The sequence below is a fragment of the Ammospiza nelsoni genome, chromosome 33 (genome assembly GCF_027579445.1).
Source record: "Ammospiza nelsoni isolate bAmmNel1 chromosome 33, bAmmNel1.pri, whole genome shotgun sequence".
Classification (NCBI taxonomy): domain Eukaryota; kingdom Metazoa; phylum Chordata; class Aves; order Passeriformes; family Passerellidae; genus Ammospiza; species Ammospiza nelsoni.
In genome coordinates, this window is record NC_080665.1 from 2,931,153 (window position 1) to 2,948,428 (window position 17,276).

General features: G+C 49.3%; 1 protein-coding gene and 1 pseudogene across 1 annotated transcript; one reads left to right on the forward strand and one right to left on the reverse strand.

The window, feature by feature from the left end:
* LOC132085905 (zinc finger protein 850-like) overlaps positions 1-17,276 on the reverse strand; it is a 534,273-nt pseudogene that overhangs the window by 182,214 nt on the left and 334,783 nt on the right.
* Positions 13,024-13,980, forward strand: LOC132085916 (olfactory receptor 14J1-like). The gene has a single exon (XM_059491385.1). The coding sequence runs from the start codon at positions 13,048-13,050 to the stop codon at positions 13,978-13,980; it is 933 nt and encodes a 310-aa protein (XP_059347368.1). The 5' UTR covers positions 13,024-13,047.

The following is a 17,276-nucleotide window of genomic DNA, read 5'->3' on the forward strand; positions in this document are numbered from 1 at the left end:
CTTTTTCTGTGGCAGGAAACCTTCCTTTGGCCCCATTTAGGAACTGACCCTGGGAAACACCTCATTGCAGATGCTTTTTTGTTGGTTTTGCTAAGAGATGACAAGAAAATCAGCACACGGGGCAGGGATGAGAGAAAGGGAAGAAACAATTCCTTTCTTTATCTTCCTTGTGGGAACTCTCCTCTAGAGATTGTGCTCCAGCCAGAGACTTCCCAGGCCAAAGGTTGAGGGGATCAATTCAGCTGAGGCAGTTGAGGCATCTCCTCCCTGGTCTGTAGCCCTGGGGCTGGCAGGGGACACGGGTGCCCCCCTTGCACCCCCTGGAATGGGGGATTCCTCCTGCCTCTGCCAGGTGCTCCTGATCCTGGCATTAGCCCTGGCCTGGGTGCTCCTGCTCTGAGCTCCCTGCCATGGGCATTGCTGGTGCTGGAGGGCAGGAGGGAGGGATTCAGTGCAAACCTGGGAGGCGCCAGTGGGCTCAGAGATGTGTGGAGGTGACAGTGACAGAGTGACATAGGGAGGTGCAGATGGACACAGGGACAAGACAACGCCCCTGGGAAAACTTCTTGGAAATTTGGGGGACTTTGAGTGTAAAATACACACGAACATAGAGACACAGACACAGAATGCTGCAAAGCATTTCCCAGCTATCTTAAGTTGAACAGGGGTGTATTCTGTTCCTATCTGATGGGGCAACCTTCTGTTAATTGGGCAGTTTTCTTTATCTCTTCCAAAACCCATCCTCCCTCCAAGGAGATATCTTCTGTTAATGGGCCATTGAGTGCCACTGCATGACTGATAAAATTCCATCATCCCATTGTGAGAAGCTCTGCCCAGAGGGAGGAGCCAAGCATTCCTACCTGGATATAATCAGAGGGCTGGAAGACCAGAGTCAACCTTTTCTACAGGATTCCCATAGGAAGACCAGGCCAAACACCACCACCACTGGATCTTCAGAGGAAAACGCCACCTTCCTACAAGATCCCTGCTTCAACACAGCCACACCTGTCACTGCAGGCAGACTGTAGCCACCGTTTATTGGGACTGCCACCGCCACTGTGACCCACAGGGTGTCAGGTCGTATTCTGAATCTGTCGGTGTTTTTTCCCTGTACTATTGCATTTATATTTTAATTTTCCGGCTACATAACTGTTATTTCTAGTCCCATATCTGTTGCCTTAGAGCCCCATAATTTCAAAATTATAACAGTTCGGAAGGAGGTTGTTTACTTTTTTCCATTTCAAGGGAGGCTCTTGCCTTCCTTAGCAGACACCTGTCTATTTAAACTGAGACAATGCCCCCGGACACCCAGGCAGGTGAGGAAGAAGTCAGTGCCCCTTTCCCCCTCTCTCCTGCTCCACCTCCCGGCCCAGCATGGCCCCCGGCTGCAGGACAATGCTGCTGCCAATGCCATCCTGCCGGGGAAGCACTGGGGACATCTCCTTCTCCTTCCCTGTGGCACAGAGGCAAATCCCATCCTGTCCTTGTCCTTCCTCCTGCAGGCAAGAAGCAGAGGATGGAGACCAGGGAGGACAAATCCCCACAGCAGAACCTCATGGAAGAGGCCACTTTGAGCGGCTCTACTGCGCAGGAATCCAATGGAGAGGAAAAGTCCCAGAGGTCCCACAGGACGAGGGGCACCAAACCCAGCCTGGGTTGCTCTGAGGAGGAAAGACCCACCCTGGGCCAGGAAGGTGGACAGAGCTTCAGCAAGGGCTCGGAGCTGGTGGCCCAGGAGCAGCTTCATGATGGGGAGAAGCCCTACAAGTGCTTGGAGTGTGGGAAGGGCTTCAGGTGCAGCTCTGAGCTCGTCACCTACCAACACATCCACACCGGGGAACGGCCCTACGAGTGCCTCGAGTGTCCAAAAATGTTTCACACCACTTCCGCTCTCGTCAGGCACCAGCAGATTCACACAGAGGAGAGGCCCTTCCGCTGCCCTGAGTGCGGGAAGGGCTTTAGAGAAAACATCAGCCTTGTTACCCACTGGTGCATCCAAACCAGGGAGAGGCCCTACGAGTGTCCCAAGTGTGGGAAGAGCTTCACCCAGAGCTCTCATTTGACCAAACACCAACAGAGGCACCGGTAAGGGAAGCCCTGCAAATGCCCCCACTGCAGGAAAAGCTTCTTGCACGGCTCCAGCTTCATCCCCCATTGGAGAATCCCCTTTGGGAAGAGCCCTGGTGATCCATGTTCCCTGTCATCAAAGCTGGGAAGACAGCTGTCCCTTTTCCTGTCCCTGCCAATGACATGATATGGGTCCAAGAACATGAGGGTCTGGCCATGGTTGTGTCATTATATTCACTCCCACATCAGGTTATTGCTAGGGGCAGGAAAGGGACTGTCTCTCTCCCTCCCCTGAGGAGAAGGGTGTCCTTTCCAGGCAGGAGTGAATATGTGGCTGGAAAGAGACAGTCAGTGGTGTTGTAGTTTTCCCTGTAAATAGTTTTTCTGATCCTTTCTGTTACCAGTGTTGTTGCTGTTCCAGTTTGTTCCTTATCTGGTTGCTGTTCCCAATAAATTGTTCTTATCCCAGCCCGGGATCTTTGCCTTTTGTGCTTTCCATGGGAGGCAGGAGGGCAGCGAGGGCAGCGCGGTTTTAGCAGGAGCAGAAAATTGGGGAATCCCATTCCTGCACCCCAGCCCCTGGAAACCGAGCATCCCAGCTGGTCCCAGCCCTGGTGGCCATGGCAACAGCCTTGGGAGCGGGTCCCTGGCTGGGGCTGTGGGAACCTCTTCCCTCTGGTGCCCAGGGACAGGAGTGGAGGGAATGGCTGCAGCTGAGTCGGGGCAGGCTCAGGTTGGATGTCAGGAAAAGGTTTTTGCCCAGAGGCTGCTGGGGCCCTGCCCAGGCTCCCCAGGGAAGGGTGCCAGCTCCAGGGCTCTCTGAGCTGCAGCAGCGTTTGGACAGCGCTGCCAGGCCCAGGCTGGCATTGTTGGGGTGTCCTGTGCAGGGCCAGCAGTTGGACTGGAGGATCCTGATGGGTCCCTCCCAGCTCAGCCAATTCTGTGGTTCTGGGATCCCATGAGCCTGGGGATGGGGCTGCCAATGGTTGCCATGGCAACAGGCTGTGGCTGCAGGCCTGAGTTGGTGTCCATGGCAACCAGCCCGGCATGGGGTCTCCATGGAGCTGCCGAGGGACTGACCATAGCAACAGGGGGCTGGTGATGGTTGCCATAGAAACTGACCATAGCAACAGGGGGCTGGGGAGGGTTGCCATGGAAACTGTCCAGAGCAACAGGGGGCTGGGGAGGTTTGTCATGGAAACTGTCCAGAGCAATGGGTTCTGGTGATGGGTGCCTGCTAAGAACTGAGTTGCCACAGGCACTCAGAGGGGTTCCATGGGATGTGCCCTGATTTTTTAAGATTTTCTACGATACTGAAATTTTTGTAGCGAACTTTCTCACACACTTGCTGTAAATAACTCATTGTTTTGCATTCCTTTATGGAGGAGGAGAAATTTGATGGATTCTTAGTTTGTCCAGTGTCATTGGAGAGGTGGCACTGTCACCCTCCAATCCACTGTCACTCTTGGGAAACTATAAATGTTGGAGTCAGAAAATAAACTTCATTTTTTTTTCACCATGAGAACAGCGGTGTGCGCTTGTGTTCTTTTGTGTCCTATAGCAACACATGGGGACATTCCAAGAGTCTCCAGCCTGTTCCAGAGCTGGAATGTCACACACAGAGACAGGGGCTCCATGGAGACCTCCCAGAGCTTTCTGGGGATGGTAAAGAGCCCTGTGCTCAGAGGCAGTCACAGCCATTCCATGGTGACATCCCAGGGCACCTTGTGCTGCAAAGGCACTGATCTGTCACAGGCACTCACAGGGGCTCCACGGTGACATCCCAGGAGTCCCCAGGCTGCCAAAGACCCAGGATGTCCCAGACACTCACAGGGGTTCCTGTCATGGGCCAAGTGGGAGATTCAGGCAAAAGCTTTGTTTCTTCCTTGGAGAAATTCCTGCTGAGTCATGGGGTAGAGAAATGGCACACAGCAGCCACCATAGAACCCATAAAACCCTCCAGATCCCCATGACTTCTAAAATTCCATCTCAGAGAGGAGACTGGGAGTGGCTGGATCCAATCCCAGCCCCAGACATTGACAAAGGTGCAAAAGATTGGACAGGGGGAATTGAACTTGTCCCACAGGATTAATGATGGTATACCACACAGATTTCTAGAAATTCTGATCATGCTTAGACAGAAAGATCTTGATCTGGGTTATTTCCTCCATAGCATTGGAGCTCTAACAATTAGAATATTCTTTGCTAGGAAGAAATTTTGAAGTCAACAGGGCCTTGCTGGAGTTGTTGGAACCCATGGCAGGCAGAGCCTCCTGCTCTAGCAGGAACTGCCTTTCCTGTGCTATCAGCAGGGCAGGTCCTGCTGCAGGAAAAGCCCCAGGCCAGCCCCAGCACAGGGAAGGGCTCGGGCACAAGGGCAGAGTGCCGTGCTGGGAGCTGTGCCAGGGAGAGCCTGAGGCACCAAAGGCACCTTGGCAGCAGCAGCTGCTTGCAGCCCATGGCCAGAAGCCTCCCTTGGCAGCCCGGCCTGGTGGCCACCACTGCAGAGCTGCTGCCTCAGGGCTCATTCCTGGCTGGGCTCTGAAAAGCCACTTCTGCCCCAGGAGCCTGACTGGGAAGCCATTGGCCCCAGCACCTTGGCGACAAGATAATAATGACAAAACTCTTCATGCCAGCAGAGCCAAGGCAGGGGAAGAGGAAAGGGCAGAGCCAGGCCCAGGGGACAGGGCTGCCATGGTGATGGCTGTAAGGTCACTGCCCCAGCAGCAGCCTGGCTGCCTTCAGCAGACATTCTGGCCAGAAGCCTTGTGAGGGCACCCAGCATATCAGAGAACCCACAATGCAGGAATTCTGTCACTGGAGATGAGAGGGTTTCAATGGGCAACGCTGCACAAAGCTCCTGCTCTTGGACAATTCCTGGGATGGGGAATCCACTTCTCTGGAAAAACGGTTGCCATTTTGTGCCACTCTCATAATTATAAAATATTTCCTCTTTCTAACAAATGTAAATCTACCCTCATTCAATTTAGAAATATTGAGCCTTTCACTGCAAGATTTGGGAGAAAATGCCTTTGACCACATTTTTCCATTTTCACAATCCTTGGAGAGGAACCAAAAATCTCCCAAGATGGGATTTGGAGGCCTCATCATATAACCAGCAGAGATGGGCTGATGGCTCTGGGGTTGTTCCAGATTGCAAGGCAAGATGTACTCTATTGCCATCTCTATGGCAGTTGTCTTGTCAAGTGGGCAGTTTTCCTTCTCTCTCTGACTGGACATCTGCTTATAATGGGCTATTGAATGTCACTGCATGACTGATAAGAACTACAGCATCCCATTGTGAGATGTGAGCCCAGAGGGAGGAGCCAAGCATTGCTACCCAGATATAATCTGGAGATTCTGGAATACCAGAACAGCTTTCTCCACTGGATTCCCCAGAGGAACAGCAGCTGTCTCTTCTTCCACTGGATTTTCAGAGGAAGAATACATCCTTTTCTACAGGACCGCCTGCTCCAACAGAACCACACCTGACACTGCAGGAGGGCTGCAGCCACATTTCCAATTGGACTGCCGCCAACACCCTGACCCACAGGGTGTCAGGTTGAGTTGTGACTGTCAATGTTTTTCTAATGTACTGCATTGTTTATTTGTTTAATTTTCTTCCCTAACAAAGAACTGTTATTTCCTGCTCCCATATCTGTGCCTGAGAGCCCCCTTTATTTCAAAATTATAACAATGTGGAGGGAAGAGGGCTTACATTTTCCATTTCAGGGGAGGCTCCTGCCTTCATTAGCTGACACCTGTCTTTTCAAACATTAACAAGGGGAAAGTTTCAAAGCCTCAGTTATACAGCAAACAAAGTTTGGAGGAACAAATAAAATGGGAATTGGGGATGTTCTATTAGTTCCAGAAGCAGGATGAAATTTATTAGGACAGGATTTACAGGTGCATTTTGACATTCTCAGGAGTGCTCCCAGAGAAAGGGAAAATGGTAGTTGAGCTTCTCCAATTAAGGGAAGAAATTGAGGAGAAAATTCAAGAGATGATTTGGGCAAAACCAAAAAACTGAGGTAAATTGAACATGAAACCTATAGTAATAAAAATAGTTAATGTGAACCATCCAGTTCAGCTATGACAATATCCACTCTCCCTGGAGGGGAGATGGGGACTGCAGCCACTGATCCAGGACCTACTTGAGGACAGGATCTTAGAACCATGTATATCCCCCCATAATACACCCATATTACCAGTAAAGAAGTCAGATGGGACTTACAGGCTTGTCTAAGATTGGAGAGAAGTGAACAAAAGAATAGTGAATCAGTACCCAGTAGTGCCTAATCCCTATACACTCCTAAGTAACATCCCAGTGGTTTAGCGTGATAGACCTAAAAGATGCTTTTTGGGCATACCCACTGGCAGAGGAAAGTGGGTTATATTTGCTTTTGAATGGGAGGACCCCAATTCTGGGAGAAAGCAACAGATTCAGTGGACTGGGTTACTCCAAGGGTTTTCTCAATCCCCAAACTGTTGTTATCTTGTTGAATTTCATATTTCTAAAGTCCCATATTGTCACAAACATATTTCTAAAGTCTCGTACCTTCTCGGTGATATTTCTTGGGGGCAGTTCTTCACATCACAGACTTCACCTCCTTCTTGTTGCTGCTTCTTAGTCAGGGCTCCTTCCAGGCTCTCCCTGACTGGCCAAGCCCAGCCCCTTTTATCCCAGTTTTCTTCACTAGCTACAGCTGCAGCCCAGTTAAGGACATCGCAGCTGCAGCCCATCAAGAACAACTTGGGCTTATCGGGGCAAGGCCTATATACAGATATTCAAATACAATACAGATATTTTACTAGGCCTCCTACTATACCAAACCTCTTTGGTCAAGCCCTAGGAGAAGTAACACAACTCTTCTCCATTAAACCTGAGATAAAGCTCATCCAATATGTAAATTATTTGCTTCTCTGAGGATGGGAAGAAAAAGAAATTTGGGAATCCACCATAGTGTTGTTAAATTTTCTGGGGCACCAAGGACTTCAGGTATCAAAAGGGAAACTCGAATTTGTAGAAAGGGAAGTGAAATATCCAGGACATATAATTTGTCAAGGGAGCTGGGGACTGAACCCTGAGAGAATTACAGGAATAATCTCACTCCCACGGCCAAAAACTAAGAAAGAAGTCAGAAGGTTTTTAGGCCTGTTGGGATATTGTAGGCTATGGATTGGAGGATACACGCAGGCCATCCGGTTCTTGTGTGAAAAGTTAATTGGAGAGATTAGGTGGGAAAAAGACAATGAACAAACGTTTGAAGCTGTGAAGCAAAAATTAGTCAGTGCACCAGCCCTGAGTCTTCCTGCCTTAGACAAACCCTTCTATCTGTCTGTGGATATAGAAAAAGAGGTAACACATGAAGTGTTAGCCTAGGACTGAGGAGGATCCAGGAAACCAGTGGCCTATTTATCAAAATTACTAGAGCCTGTCAGCCAGGGCTGGCCAGCCTGCATTCAGGTGCGGCAGTGACTTCCCTACTCATAGCAGAAAGCAAAAAATTAACCATTTAATTGAAAATTGAAGATATATGTCCCAGACTCAATAACGAGTATCCTGAGAAATGGCTCACTGATTCCCAAATGCTAAAGTATGAAGCCATCTTAACAGATAATGTTTTAGAGCTAATCGTCAGTAACCAACTCAACCCTGCCCCGTTTTTGTATGGAGAACCAGATGAGGCACTAATACATAATTGCCTAGAGGTTATAAACTGTCAAACTAGAGTAAGAGAGGATGTAACAGATCAACCCCTCCAAAGTGAAAAACATTTGTACATCGATGGATCTTCACAGGTAATAAAGGGGCACAGGGTATTGGGGTACGCTATAGTGCATGAAGGGTTGGTAGCCATAGAAAAGATAAAGTTATTTTCCAACTGGTCAGCCCAGGCATTGAGTTGTATGCCCTAAAACAAGCTCTGGATATATTAACACAGAAAAGAAGAACAATATATACAGACTGAAAATACACTTTTGGAATAGTGCATATATTTGGAAAAAATTGGGAAGAGAGGGGGCTATTAAATTCAAAGGGAAAGGGATTGATTCACAAAAAATTTCTTTTAGAAGAGTTAGAAACCTTACAATTACCAGAGTAAGTAGCAGTGGTGTATGTTAAAGGACATAAAAAAGGGGCAACTCAGGAGGAGCAAGGCAACAATTAGGCTGATCTAGAGGCTAAAAATGCAATTGAATCAGAGACAAAAACACTAATAATAGTATTAACACCCATGAGAGAAATGCAAAAAGTCCCTGTATTCAGTGGGACAGAAGAGGAAGAACTCCTTAAAAGAGGAGCCAAGAAAGATAAAAAAGAGAAGTGGAGATTACCAGATGGAAGGCAAATGTTGAATAAACTCCTGGCCAGGAAAATGCTAGAAGGCATACATGGAACAACACATTCGGGTACACAAGTGCTAAGTGATCAATTTCTAAGGGATTTGGGAAGCAAAGGAATTTTCAGAATAGCTAAGCAAGTAACTGGAGGGTGTGTGATATGCCAACAAGTGAATAAGAAAATCATGAGGAAAACACCCAGAAGAGGGTGACAACTAGCCTTAGAGCCCTTTCAAAACATCCAAGTAGACTTTACTGAGCTTCCCCAGGTACAATGGTGGAAATTTTTGCCACTGATAGTAGATCACGTGACTTATTGGGTAGAGGTGGTACCCACTGTGAAAGCCAATGCCAATGTTGTGAGTAAAACACTTCTAGAATCAATCATTCCCTGATATGGGATGGCAAACAGGATTGATTCAGACTGGGGAACTCATTTCACATTAAAGATATTGCAGAAAATTGTTCAGGCCCTGGGAGTAAAATGGGAATTACACACTCCATGGCATCCACAGAGTTCTGGTCAGGTTGAGAGAATGAATCAAACTCTTAAAAGAGCTCTATTTAAGCTAATGATTGAAACCCAAGTGTCATGGATAAAATGTCTCCCTTTGGCCTTATTAAGAATTATTAAGAATTATTAAGAATTAGAACCCAACCCCAGTCAGATCTGGGGATATCACCCTATGAAATGATGTTTGGGTTTCCCTTCCGGACCTCACCCCAGAAGGTTGCCACCTATGAGGAAGGGGAAACCAATGCCAAGAAATTTGTTATGTCCATAGCACAAACCTTAGAAGGGCTAAGACATAAAGGGGCAATGACTTAATCTACCAGCCTGGATTGCAGAATCCATAATATTAGTCCTGGGGATTGGGTGATGATCAAGCCACAGGGAGATTAGCCTCTAACTCCCCAGTGGGAAGGTCCCTTTCAGGAACTGCTCACCACCAAATCGGCCGTGTGAACTGCAGAGCAGGGATGGATTCATGGCAGCATAGTCAAAGGCCCAGTAGAAGAGCCCAAAGAGTGGACTGTAACATCCAGGCCAGGTGAAACAAGATTGACTCTCAAGCAGAGACTGAAAGACAACCAGAAAAACACCAAGACACCCAAAAAGTGGAGTCAAGCTTCCACCAACCAGCTTGAGAACTCTTCCTGTTTTAATGGATGAGAAATACCAGCATTTGTTGAGGAGAAGTACACAAGGAACTGTAAAAGGTAATGGGACAGCTTCTTTAAGAAAATAAGACAAAAGAAGGGAAACAAGACTGGGTTGGCCCCTTTGTTTGCTACCAAGAAGGCTCCATACCCCTGCTGTGGGTAACAACCCCGTAGGCATGGTAAGGTAGGGACAAAAGGCCATACCAGACCTCTATAATTCCTCAGTTGTCTTTTAATTCAACAGGGACTGGAGGGCAGGACTGAGTTGGCCACTGTACTGACCCCTAAAATACACTGACTATGGATAGCAGCTACATAGGCACGGTAGATGGGAGTCAAAGCCATACTGGACCTCTGGGATGCCATTTTGTGCATTCCAAATAAATGTGTCTAAGGAAAACCTGAGATTTTTTTCTCCTGTTCCCACTGTCCTTGGCCACATCAACAGATGCTGGTGTGACTTATTCAAGAGAGACAGAAATTTTTTACTTAAATTGTTCGTGCAAAATGACTTCTACAAAAAGAAAAGGAGGTTTGTTATAGATGAGTAATTCTATGGTTGACTCTCACAGTTAAGGGGTGAATATTAAATATATGTTAAGAGAAGTTTAGTAGATGTATAGTTATCTTTCCCCTCCCCCTTGCATTGTTATCACAGGATGGCCTCAGTAGTTGGGGCAATTGGGAGGGTCGGCTTGTTACTATGGCAGCACCTGACCTCCAATCAAGGTGTATGACAGTGATCTCTGCCACTAGACAGAGAAAAAGGAGTCGATTGACAAGACTTTGGGAGGGGCTAGAGGTGTAAAAGACAGAGCATCCATTTTGTAGATGAGCACATGGTGACTGAATTCTTTGCTTCCGGCACTGTATTGTTTTCTTTATTCAGTCTTCTGTTGTATTTGAAAAGATATGAAATCAAGAACCTTCTGTTGTATTTTGATAAGGATTTAATAAACCATTGAAAATATTGAAAGTGAAAATCATGTCTCACATGGGGTTGGGGAATCTGAGGTGTGGCTGTCCACAATGGACTCCAGTTCCAATGTATAACTCTTCTGACATGGCCAGACCTCCTTAGGAGCAGCACTACATCAATATCAGGAATGGAATGCTGCAATCACCTCTTCTCAAAAGAGAAAAGTAATAAAATACAGTCTTTAAAATAGGATTACATATTTCTTAGAAGCTCAGTGAAACATTTCTCTGTAACTGTAAAATGAAACCTTCCTGATGAGCTGCTCCAGACCAGAGGGAAATCAAGGCAGAGCCATGGTTTGGCAGGACTTGCCTGATCCTAATGAGTTCTGAGGTGCATTTGAAGCTGAGCCCTTGAACCTCAGGGCCTGAGAGGAGATTGCACAAACCTTTCCAGGAGTCAAAGTCAGAGGAAAGACCCAAAGTGTCTCAAAGCATGAATGGGTCCCACTGAGGTCCCTCTCCAACACAGGCTCCTCATGGACTCCTTGCAGGAGAGAATTGGAGGCCAGGATGGCACAAAAACCTCTCAGAGATGGAGAGTGGAGAAAGAAAAATCCAAAGTACCTTAAAACCTTGAGTACCTCAAAGCATTAATGAACCCCACTGAATGTCAGTACAAAGCTCTCAAGGGACTCATTAAAATAGATAATTGGGGCCATGATTGAACAAACCTTTCACAGAGTCTGTATCCAAAGGGCAACACCAAGTACCTTAAAATAACTGAAGTACCTTGAAGCATTAATGACCCCCACTGAGTGTTGTTACTGACAAAGCCTCTCCAGGGACTTTAGTAGATAATTGGAGGCCATGAGTGCACAAACATCTCAGAGACTCCAAGGCAAAAGCCAAACCCAAAGTCCTTTGAAAAACCTGCAGTACCTGCAGGGAGCATTAAGTAGCCCCCAGGGCCATTCCTGGCCAAGGCTCCCCAGGGACTCTTGCCAGCAGATCCTTGAGGCCACTGGGATGTGGGCTAGGGGGGATGCTGAGGGCAGGACAAGGGGCTGACCGTGCCCAGCCTGGCTGGGGCTGTGCCAGGAGGCCCCAGTGCTTCAGGACAAGGTGTCTCCTCCCAGCCCTTGGTGGCACGGACCCTGCTGTGCCCCAGAGCACCAAAACTTGGCTTCTCTTTGTCCCCACCTGTCATCACTGCCTCCAGTTCTCTGCTCTGCCTGGGGCCTGGGGACACTTTCTCAGTCATGTCCCTCACTGGGACCAAGTAAAAGTCTAAGAAACTTTAGAGATGGATTCTGACTTAGAGTTCTGGAGAGGTTTCTTCAGCTCCCTCTCAGGGACTGATGTTCAGGGCCTCAGCACAAAGCCCCAGAGGCTCATTAAAGTCCTGGTGCTGTGTCTGTGCTGCTGAGCTGGGCTGGGCTCCTGGCCCAGAGGCAGCTCCTGGTAACCAAGAAGAGCTTCAAAAGCACATTTCTCTTAATGAGCAGCTCTTCTGCCAGCCCAGCAGGACTGGGGCACTGCCTGCAGCCACCCCAAGCACAGAACAGAGGCACAGAGAGCTTCAATCAGTCAGGGCTGGGAAGAGGCTGAGAAGTGCCTGGGGCAGAATCACTGCCAGCCCTTGGCACAGGAACCTCTGGCTGCAGGACAATGCAGCTGCAGCTCCTGGAGCCATCTCCTCAAGCTGGAACATCCCAATGACTACAGACCCCGTGAGTACTTTCTCTGATTGTCTCTTGGGCAGAGCAGCCAGGGGTGCCCAGGGCTGTCCTGCAGAGCAGGGTCCTGCAGCCCAGGGCGCTGTGCTGGGGCAGGGACTCTGCTGCTGCCAGGGAATGCTCTCAGCCAGCCCTGGCAGCTGCTGCCAGCACTGGGGTCAAGATCTGGGTGGGAGGAGACAGCTGGTAAGGCTTGGAAGTGTTCTGCTTGTGTGGTGAGGATGCTGCATTGTTCAGGGCTGCTCTTAGCATGGCATTTAACTGCAGCACATTTCCAAGTCCATTATACAGGGAGCATAGCAAGGCAGGGGCTGCATAAAAGCGAAAATCCTGCTTTTTTAATATACTGCTCTGGGTGACCTGGATGGACCCTATAGATTTTCATCTCTCAGTTCAGAATGGAATAATAAAAACATTTTGTCTCAGATCTGAATAAAGCAGGCAGTGACAGATATCTGCACAGGGCCCCTTTGAGGTAGCATCAGTGTCGCTTTTCCAGCCTCCTCATGGTTGCTCTGACATTCCTATCAGAGCCTGCAGAGCCAGAGCATCCCCTGGGCAGTGCCAGAACTGGGAGGGGTCTTCAGGGCAGAGCTGAGTCCCCAGGGCTGGGCTGGGCTCTGGCAGCACTGGCAGGGCCCAGCCCTGGGCACAGGGAAGCAGCTGCTGGCAGGGACAGCTCCAGGCAGCAGAGCCCTGGGCAGGCAGTGGGGGGAAAGTGCCCCCAAGATGTGCTGGGATATTCAAAGTCCTCTCCAAACCCAACTATTCCATGATTACTTTTCTTACAGATCCCCATGCCAAGACAGCTCAAATGTCCAACAGCAGCTCCATAAGCCACTTCCTCCTGCTAGCATTGGCAAACACGCGGCAGCTGCAGCTCCTGCACTTCTGCCTCTTGCTGGGCATCTCCCTGGCTGCCCTCCTGGGCAACGGCCTCATCATCAGCGCCGTAGCCTGCGGCCACCAGCTGCACACACCCATGTTCTTCTTCCTGCTCAACCTGGCCCTCACTGACCTGGGCTCCATCTGCACCACTGTCCCCAAAGCCATGCACAATTCCCTCTGGGACACCAGAGACATCTCCTACAAAGGATGTGCTACACAGCTCTTTTTCTTTCTCTTCTTTATTGGGGCAGAGTTTTATCTCCTGACCATCATGTGCTACGACCGCTACGTGTCCATCTGCAAACCCCTGCACTACGGGACCCTCCTGGGCAGCAGAGCTTGTGCCCACATGGCAGCAGCTGCCTGGGCCAGTGCCTTTCTCTATTCGCTGCTGCACACAGCCAATACATTTTCCCTGTCCCTGTGCCATGGCAATGTCCTGGGCCAGTTCTTCTGTGAAATCCCACAGATCCTCAAGCTCTCCTGCTCAAATTCCTCACTCAGGGAACTGGGGATAATTGCAGTTAGTGCCTGCTTGCTATTTGGTTGTTTTGTTTTCATTGTTTTCTCCTATGTGCAGATCTTCAGGGTCGTGCTGAGGATCCCCTCTGAGCAGGGACGGCACAAAGCCTTTTCCACCTGCCTCCCTCACCTGGCTGTGGTCTCCCTGTTCATCAGCACTGTCATGTTTGCTCACCTGAAGCCTCCCTCCCTCTCCTCCCCATCCCTGGATCTGGCTTTGTCAGTTCTGTACTCAGTGGTGCCTCCAGCCCTGAACCCCCTCATCTACAGCCTGAGGAACCAGGAGCTCAAGGCTGCTGTGAGGAGACTGATGACTGGGTGCTTTCAGGAACATTAAACTGCTGGTCAATTTCTGCAAATCACTTGTAATAAAACTAGTTTTTGATACTTCTTGTTGGTTTCATTTTGGAGATTTCTTTCCTTTTTTTTAGTTTTTCCATTCTGTCCACAAAGAAACATCATTGCTTGTGCCATTTCTCATTTTGTTTCTCTCCACGTTCCTTGTGGCCACAGACTGTGTCAATGGGGGACTGCACTCTTGGTGTATTTAAAGGAAGTAAAGGATGTCCCAGCAGAGTTTTCTGCAGAGATGCCCTTTTGTTGCCTTCTCTGGAGCTGCAGCAGCAATGTCTGTGTGCAGAGCTGGAGGCAGATCAGTGCTGGCACATCAGCCTTGCTCCTACTGGCCACACCATTCCTGAGCCAGGCCAGGAGCCATTGGCCTTCTTGGCCACCTGGTCACACTGATGGCTCATGTCCAGCCTGCTGTTCATCAGTCCCTGCAGGTCCTTTTCTGCCTGGCTGCTGTTCAGCCACTCCATCCCCAGCCTATAGCACTGGGGCCAAATTGCAGGGCCTGGTATTTGGATTTTTTAAACCTGAAATTGCTGGATTCAGCCCCTCAATCCAGCCTGTCCAGGTCTCTCTGCAAAGCCCTTCTATGCTCCCACAGATCAGCACTCACATCCAGCTTGGTGTCATCTGCAAAGATGTCCTAGGTTCCAGGGGGCCCCTCAGTGACACAATGGCCTCTTGGTTACACAAGGCCCTGCACTGTCACACTGTTCTCCTTGGGTCCATGAGACCATGCAGAGCAACAATGGTCTCCTTGGTTCCGTGGGGCCCCAAAATGTGACAATGGACTCCTTGGTTCCATGGGGCTTCACATGTTCTTGCTTGTGCTGCAGTTTCACAGTGGCCCCTTGGTTCCATGAGGCCCCAGAGTGTCATAATGGCCCCATGGGTACATGAGGTCCCACACTGTCACCATGGTCTCTGTAGTTCCACAAGTCCCCTCAGTGTCACAATGGACTCCTTGTTTCCATGAGGCCACACAGTGTCACAACGTTCTTCCAGATCCCCTGAGGCCCCCTCGTGTCACAGTGGCCCCTTGGTGAAACATGATCCTGCACTGTCACAATGTCCCCTTAGTTCCATGAGGCCCTGCAGTGTCAGAATGGCCCCTTGGTTCCACTGGGCCCTGGAGTCTCCCAATGGTCTCCTTGGTGTTCTAGTGTCAAAATGGTGAAACCCCTTGGTTACACAAGGCCCTGCAGTGTCACAATGGCCTCTGTGGTTCCACAAGGACCCAGAGTGTCACGGTGCACTGCCTGGTTCCATTTGGCCCCAGTGGACCCCTGGTTCTGTGGGGCTGCATGGTGTCACCATGGTCCTCTTAGTTCCATGAGGCCTTGCAGTGTCACAATGGCCCCAGAGTGTCCCAATTATGACAGAATGACAGAATCAAATAGGCTGGAAAAGACCTTTGGGATCATCAAGTCCAACCAATGCCCTAATACTGCCTTGTCACACAGACCATGGCGCTAAGTGCCACTGAAGAGGGACAGGGACTCTGCCACCTCCCCCTGGCCAGCCATTCCAATTCTCACTCACCCTTTCTGTGAAGAACTCCTTCCTATTTTCCAGCCTGAACCTCCCCTGGTGCTGCTTAAGGCTGTGTCTTCTTGTCCTGCCCTCCAGCAGATCCACACTCACACCCAGCTTGGTGCCATCTGCAAGTTGTGAATGGTGGACTCGATCCCCTCACCCAGATCACCAGTGAAGATATTAAACAGGACTGGGCCCAACACAGATCCCTGGGGGACACCACCATTGCCTGTACACCAGCTGGGTGCAGCACCATCCCCACCACTCTCTGAGCCCAGCCTCCAGCCAGTTCTTAAATCTCCCAGCAAGGAGAGAACCTGCCCAAGCCATGGGCTGCAACTTTTCCAGGGAATGCTGTCAGAGACAGTGTCAAAGGCTTTGCTGAATTCCAGGCACACAACATCCACAGCCTTTCCTGCATCCACAGGTGGGGCACCTGGTCATTGTCAAAGGCTTTGCTGAATTCAAGGCACACAACATCCACAGCCTTTCCTGTGTCCACAGGTGGGTCACCTGGTCATAAAAGGAGATCAGATCACTCAGGCAGGACCTGCCACTCCTAAATCCACACTAGCTGGCTCTGACCCCTTGGCCATCCTGTGGGTGCCCTGGGATGGCACTCAGGGTGATCTGTTCCACAACCTCACTGGGCACCCAGGTCAGGCTGACAGGCCTGGAGGTCCCCAGATCCTCCTTCCAGCCCTTCTTGGGGATGGGCTCACACTGGCACCTCCAGTCCTCTGGGAGCTCCCTGCTGAGGCAGCACTGATGGTCAATGATGGAGCGCAGCCTGGGGAGCTCATCCACAGCTCCCTCATTGCCCTAGGATGGATCCTGTCTGATCCCATACACTTGTGAGCATCTGAGTGGCTCAGCTGGTCACCCACTGCTTCCTCCTGAATTCCAGGGGCTGTTCTGCTGCCTGTGCCCATCTACCAGCTCAGGAGAACACTTGTCCTGAGGGCAACCTGTCTTAATATTGAAAATTGAGACAAACAAGGTGTTAAGTAGTGTAGCCTTTTCCTTATCTTTGGTTACTATATTCTCCACTGCATTCAACAGAGAGTAGAGGTTCGCCTTATCCCATGTTTTGATATTAGTTTATTTATAGAAACATTTCCTATTATTTTTCACAGAAGTGGCCAGGTTAAGTTCTAATTGAGCTTTCACATCTCAGCTTTTCATTCTGCATGACCTAACAACACCCTTAAACACTTCCTAAGTTGCCTGAGCTTCTATCCAATGTTGATGCTTCCCGCTTAACATTACTTTCTTGAAACGTGTCCATCCTTCCTGGGCCCCATTTGTTTTTAAGGGCTGTTTCCCTTAAAACAATCAGTACCCGATTTGGTATTCTGTCGGTTTCTCAGCTGTTTTAATGACCTGGAAAGGCCCGGGGTGGTCTTGGGCAGCCCGGGCTTCAAAGGACGAGAAGAGGCTTCAGGTTTTTTCTCGGTCTTCAGTGTTTATTAGTTATTTATCTAAAAGATTTTCTCTTGGCCCGACAGAGGTCTGCACAGCAAGCCAGCCATGAGCACACTGAGAGCCCCCGGGGAGGTCACCTATCTTTATACTCAAAACTACATATACAATATTTACCTATTTCCCCCAATACCTTTTACTCTTATTGACCAGTACACCTTTAGTAATAACCAATCCTAAATTGCCAACATCACCACAGAAGATGGAGGCCAAGAAGAAGAAGAAGAAGGACAGGACACGCCCCAATTCCTCCATCTTACTTCT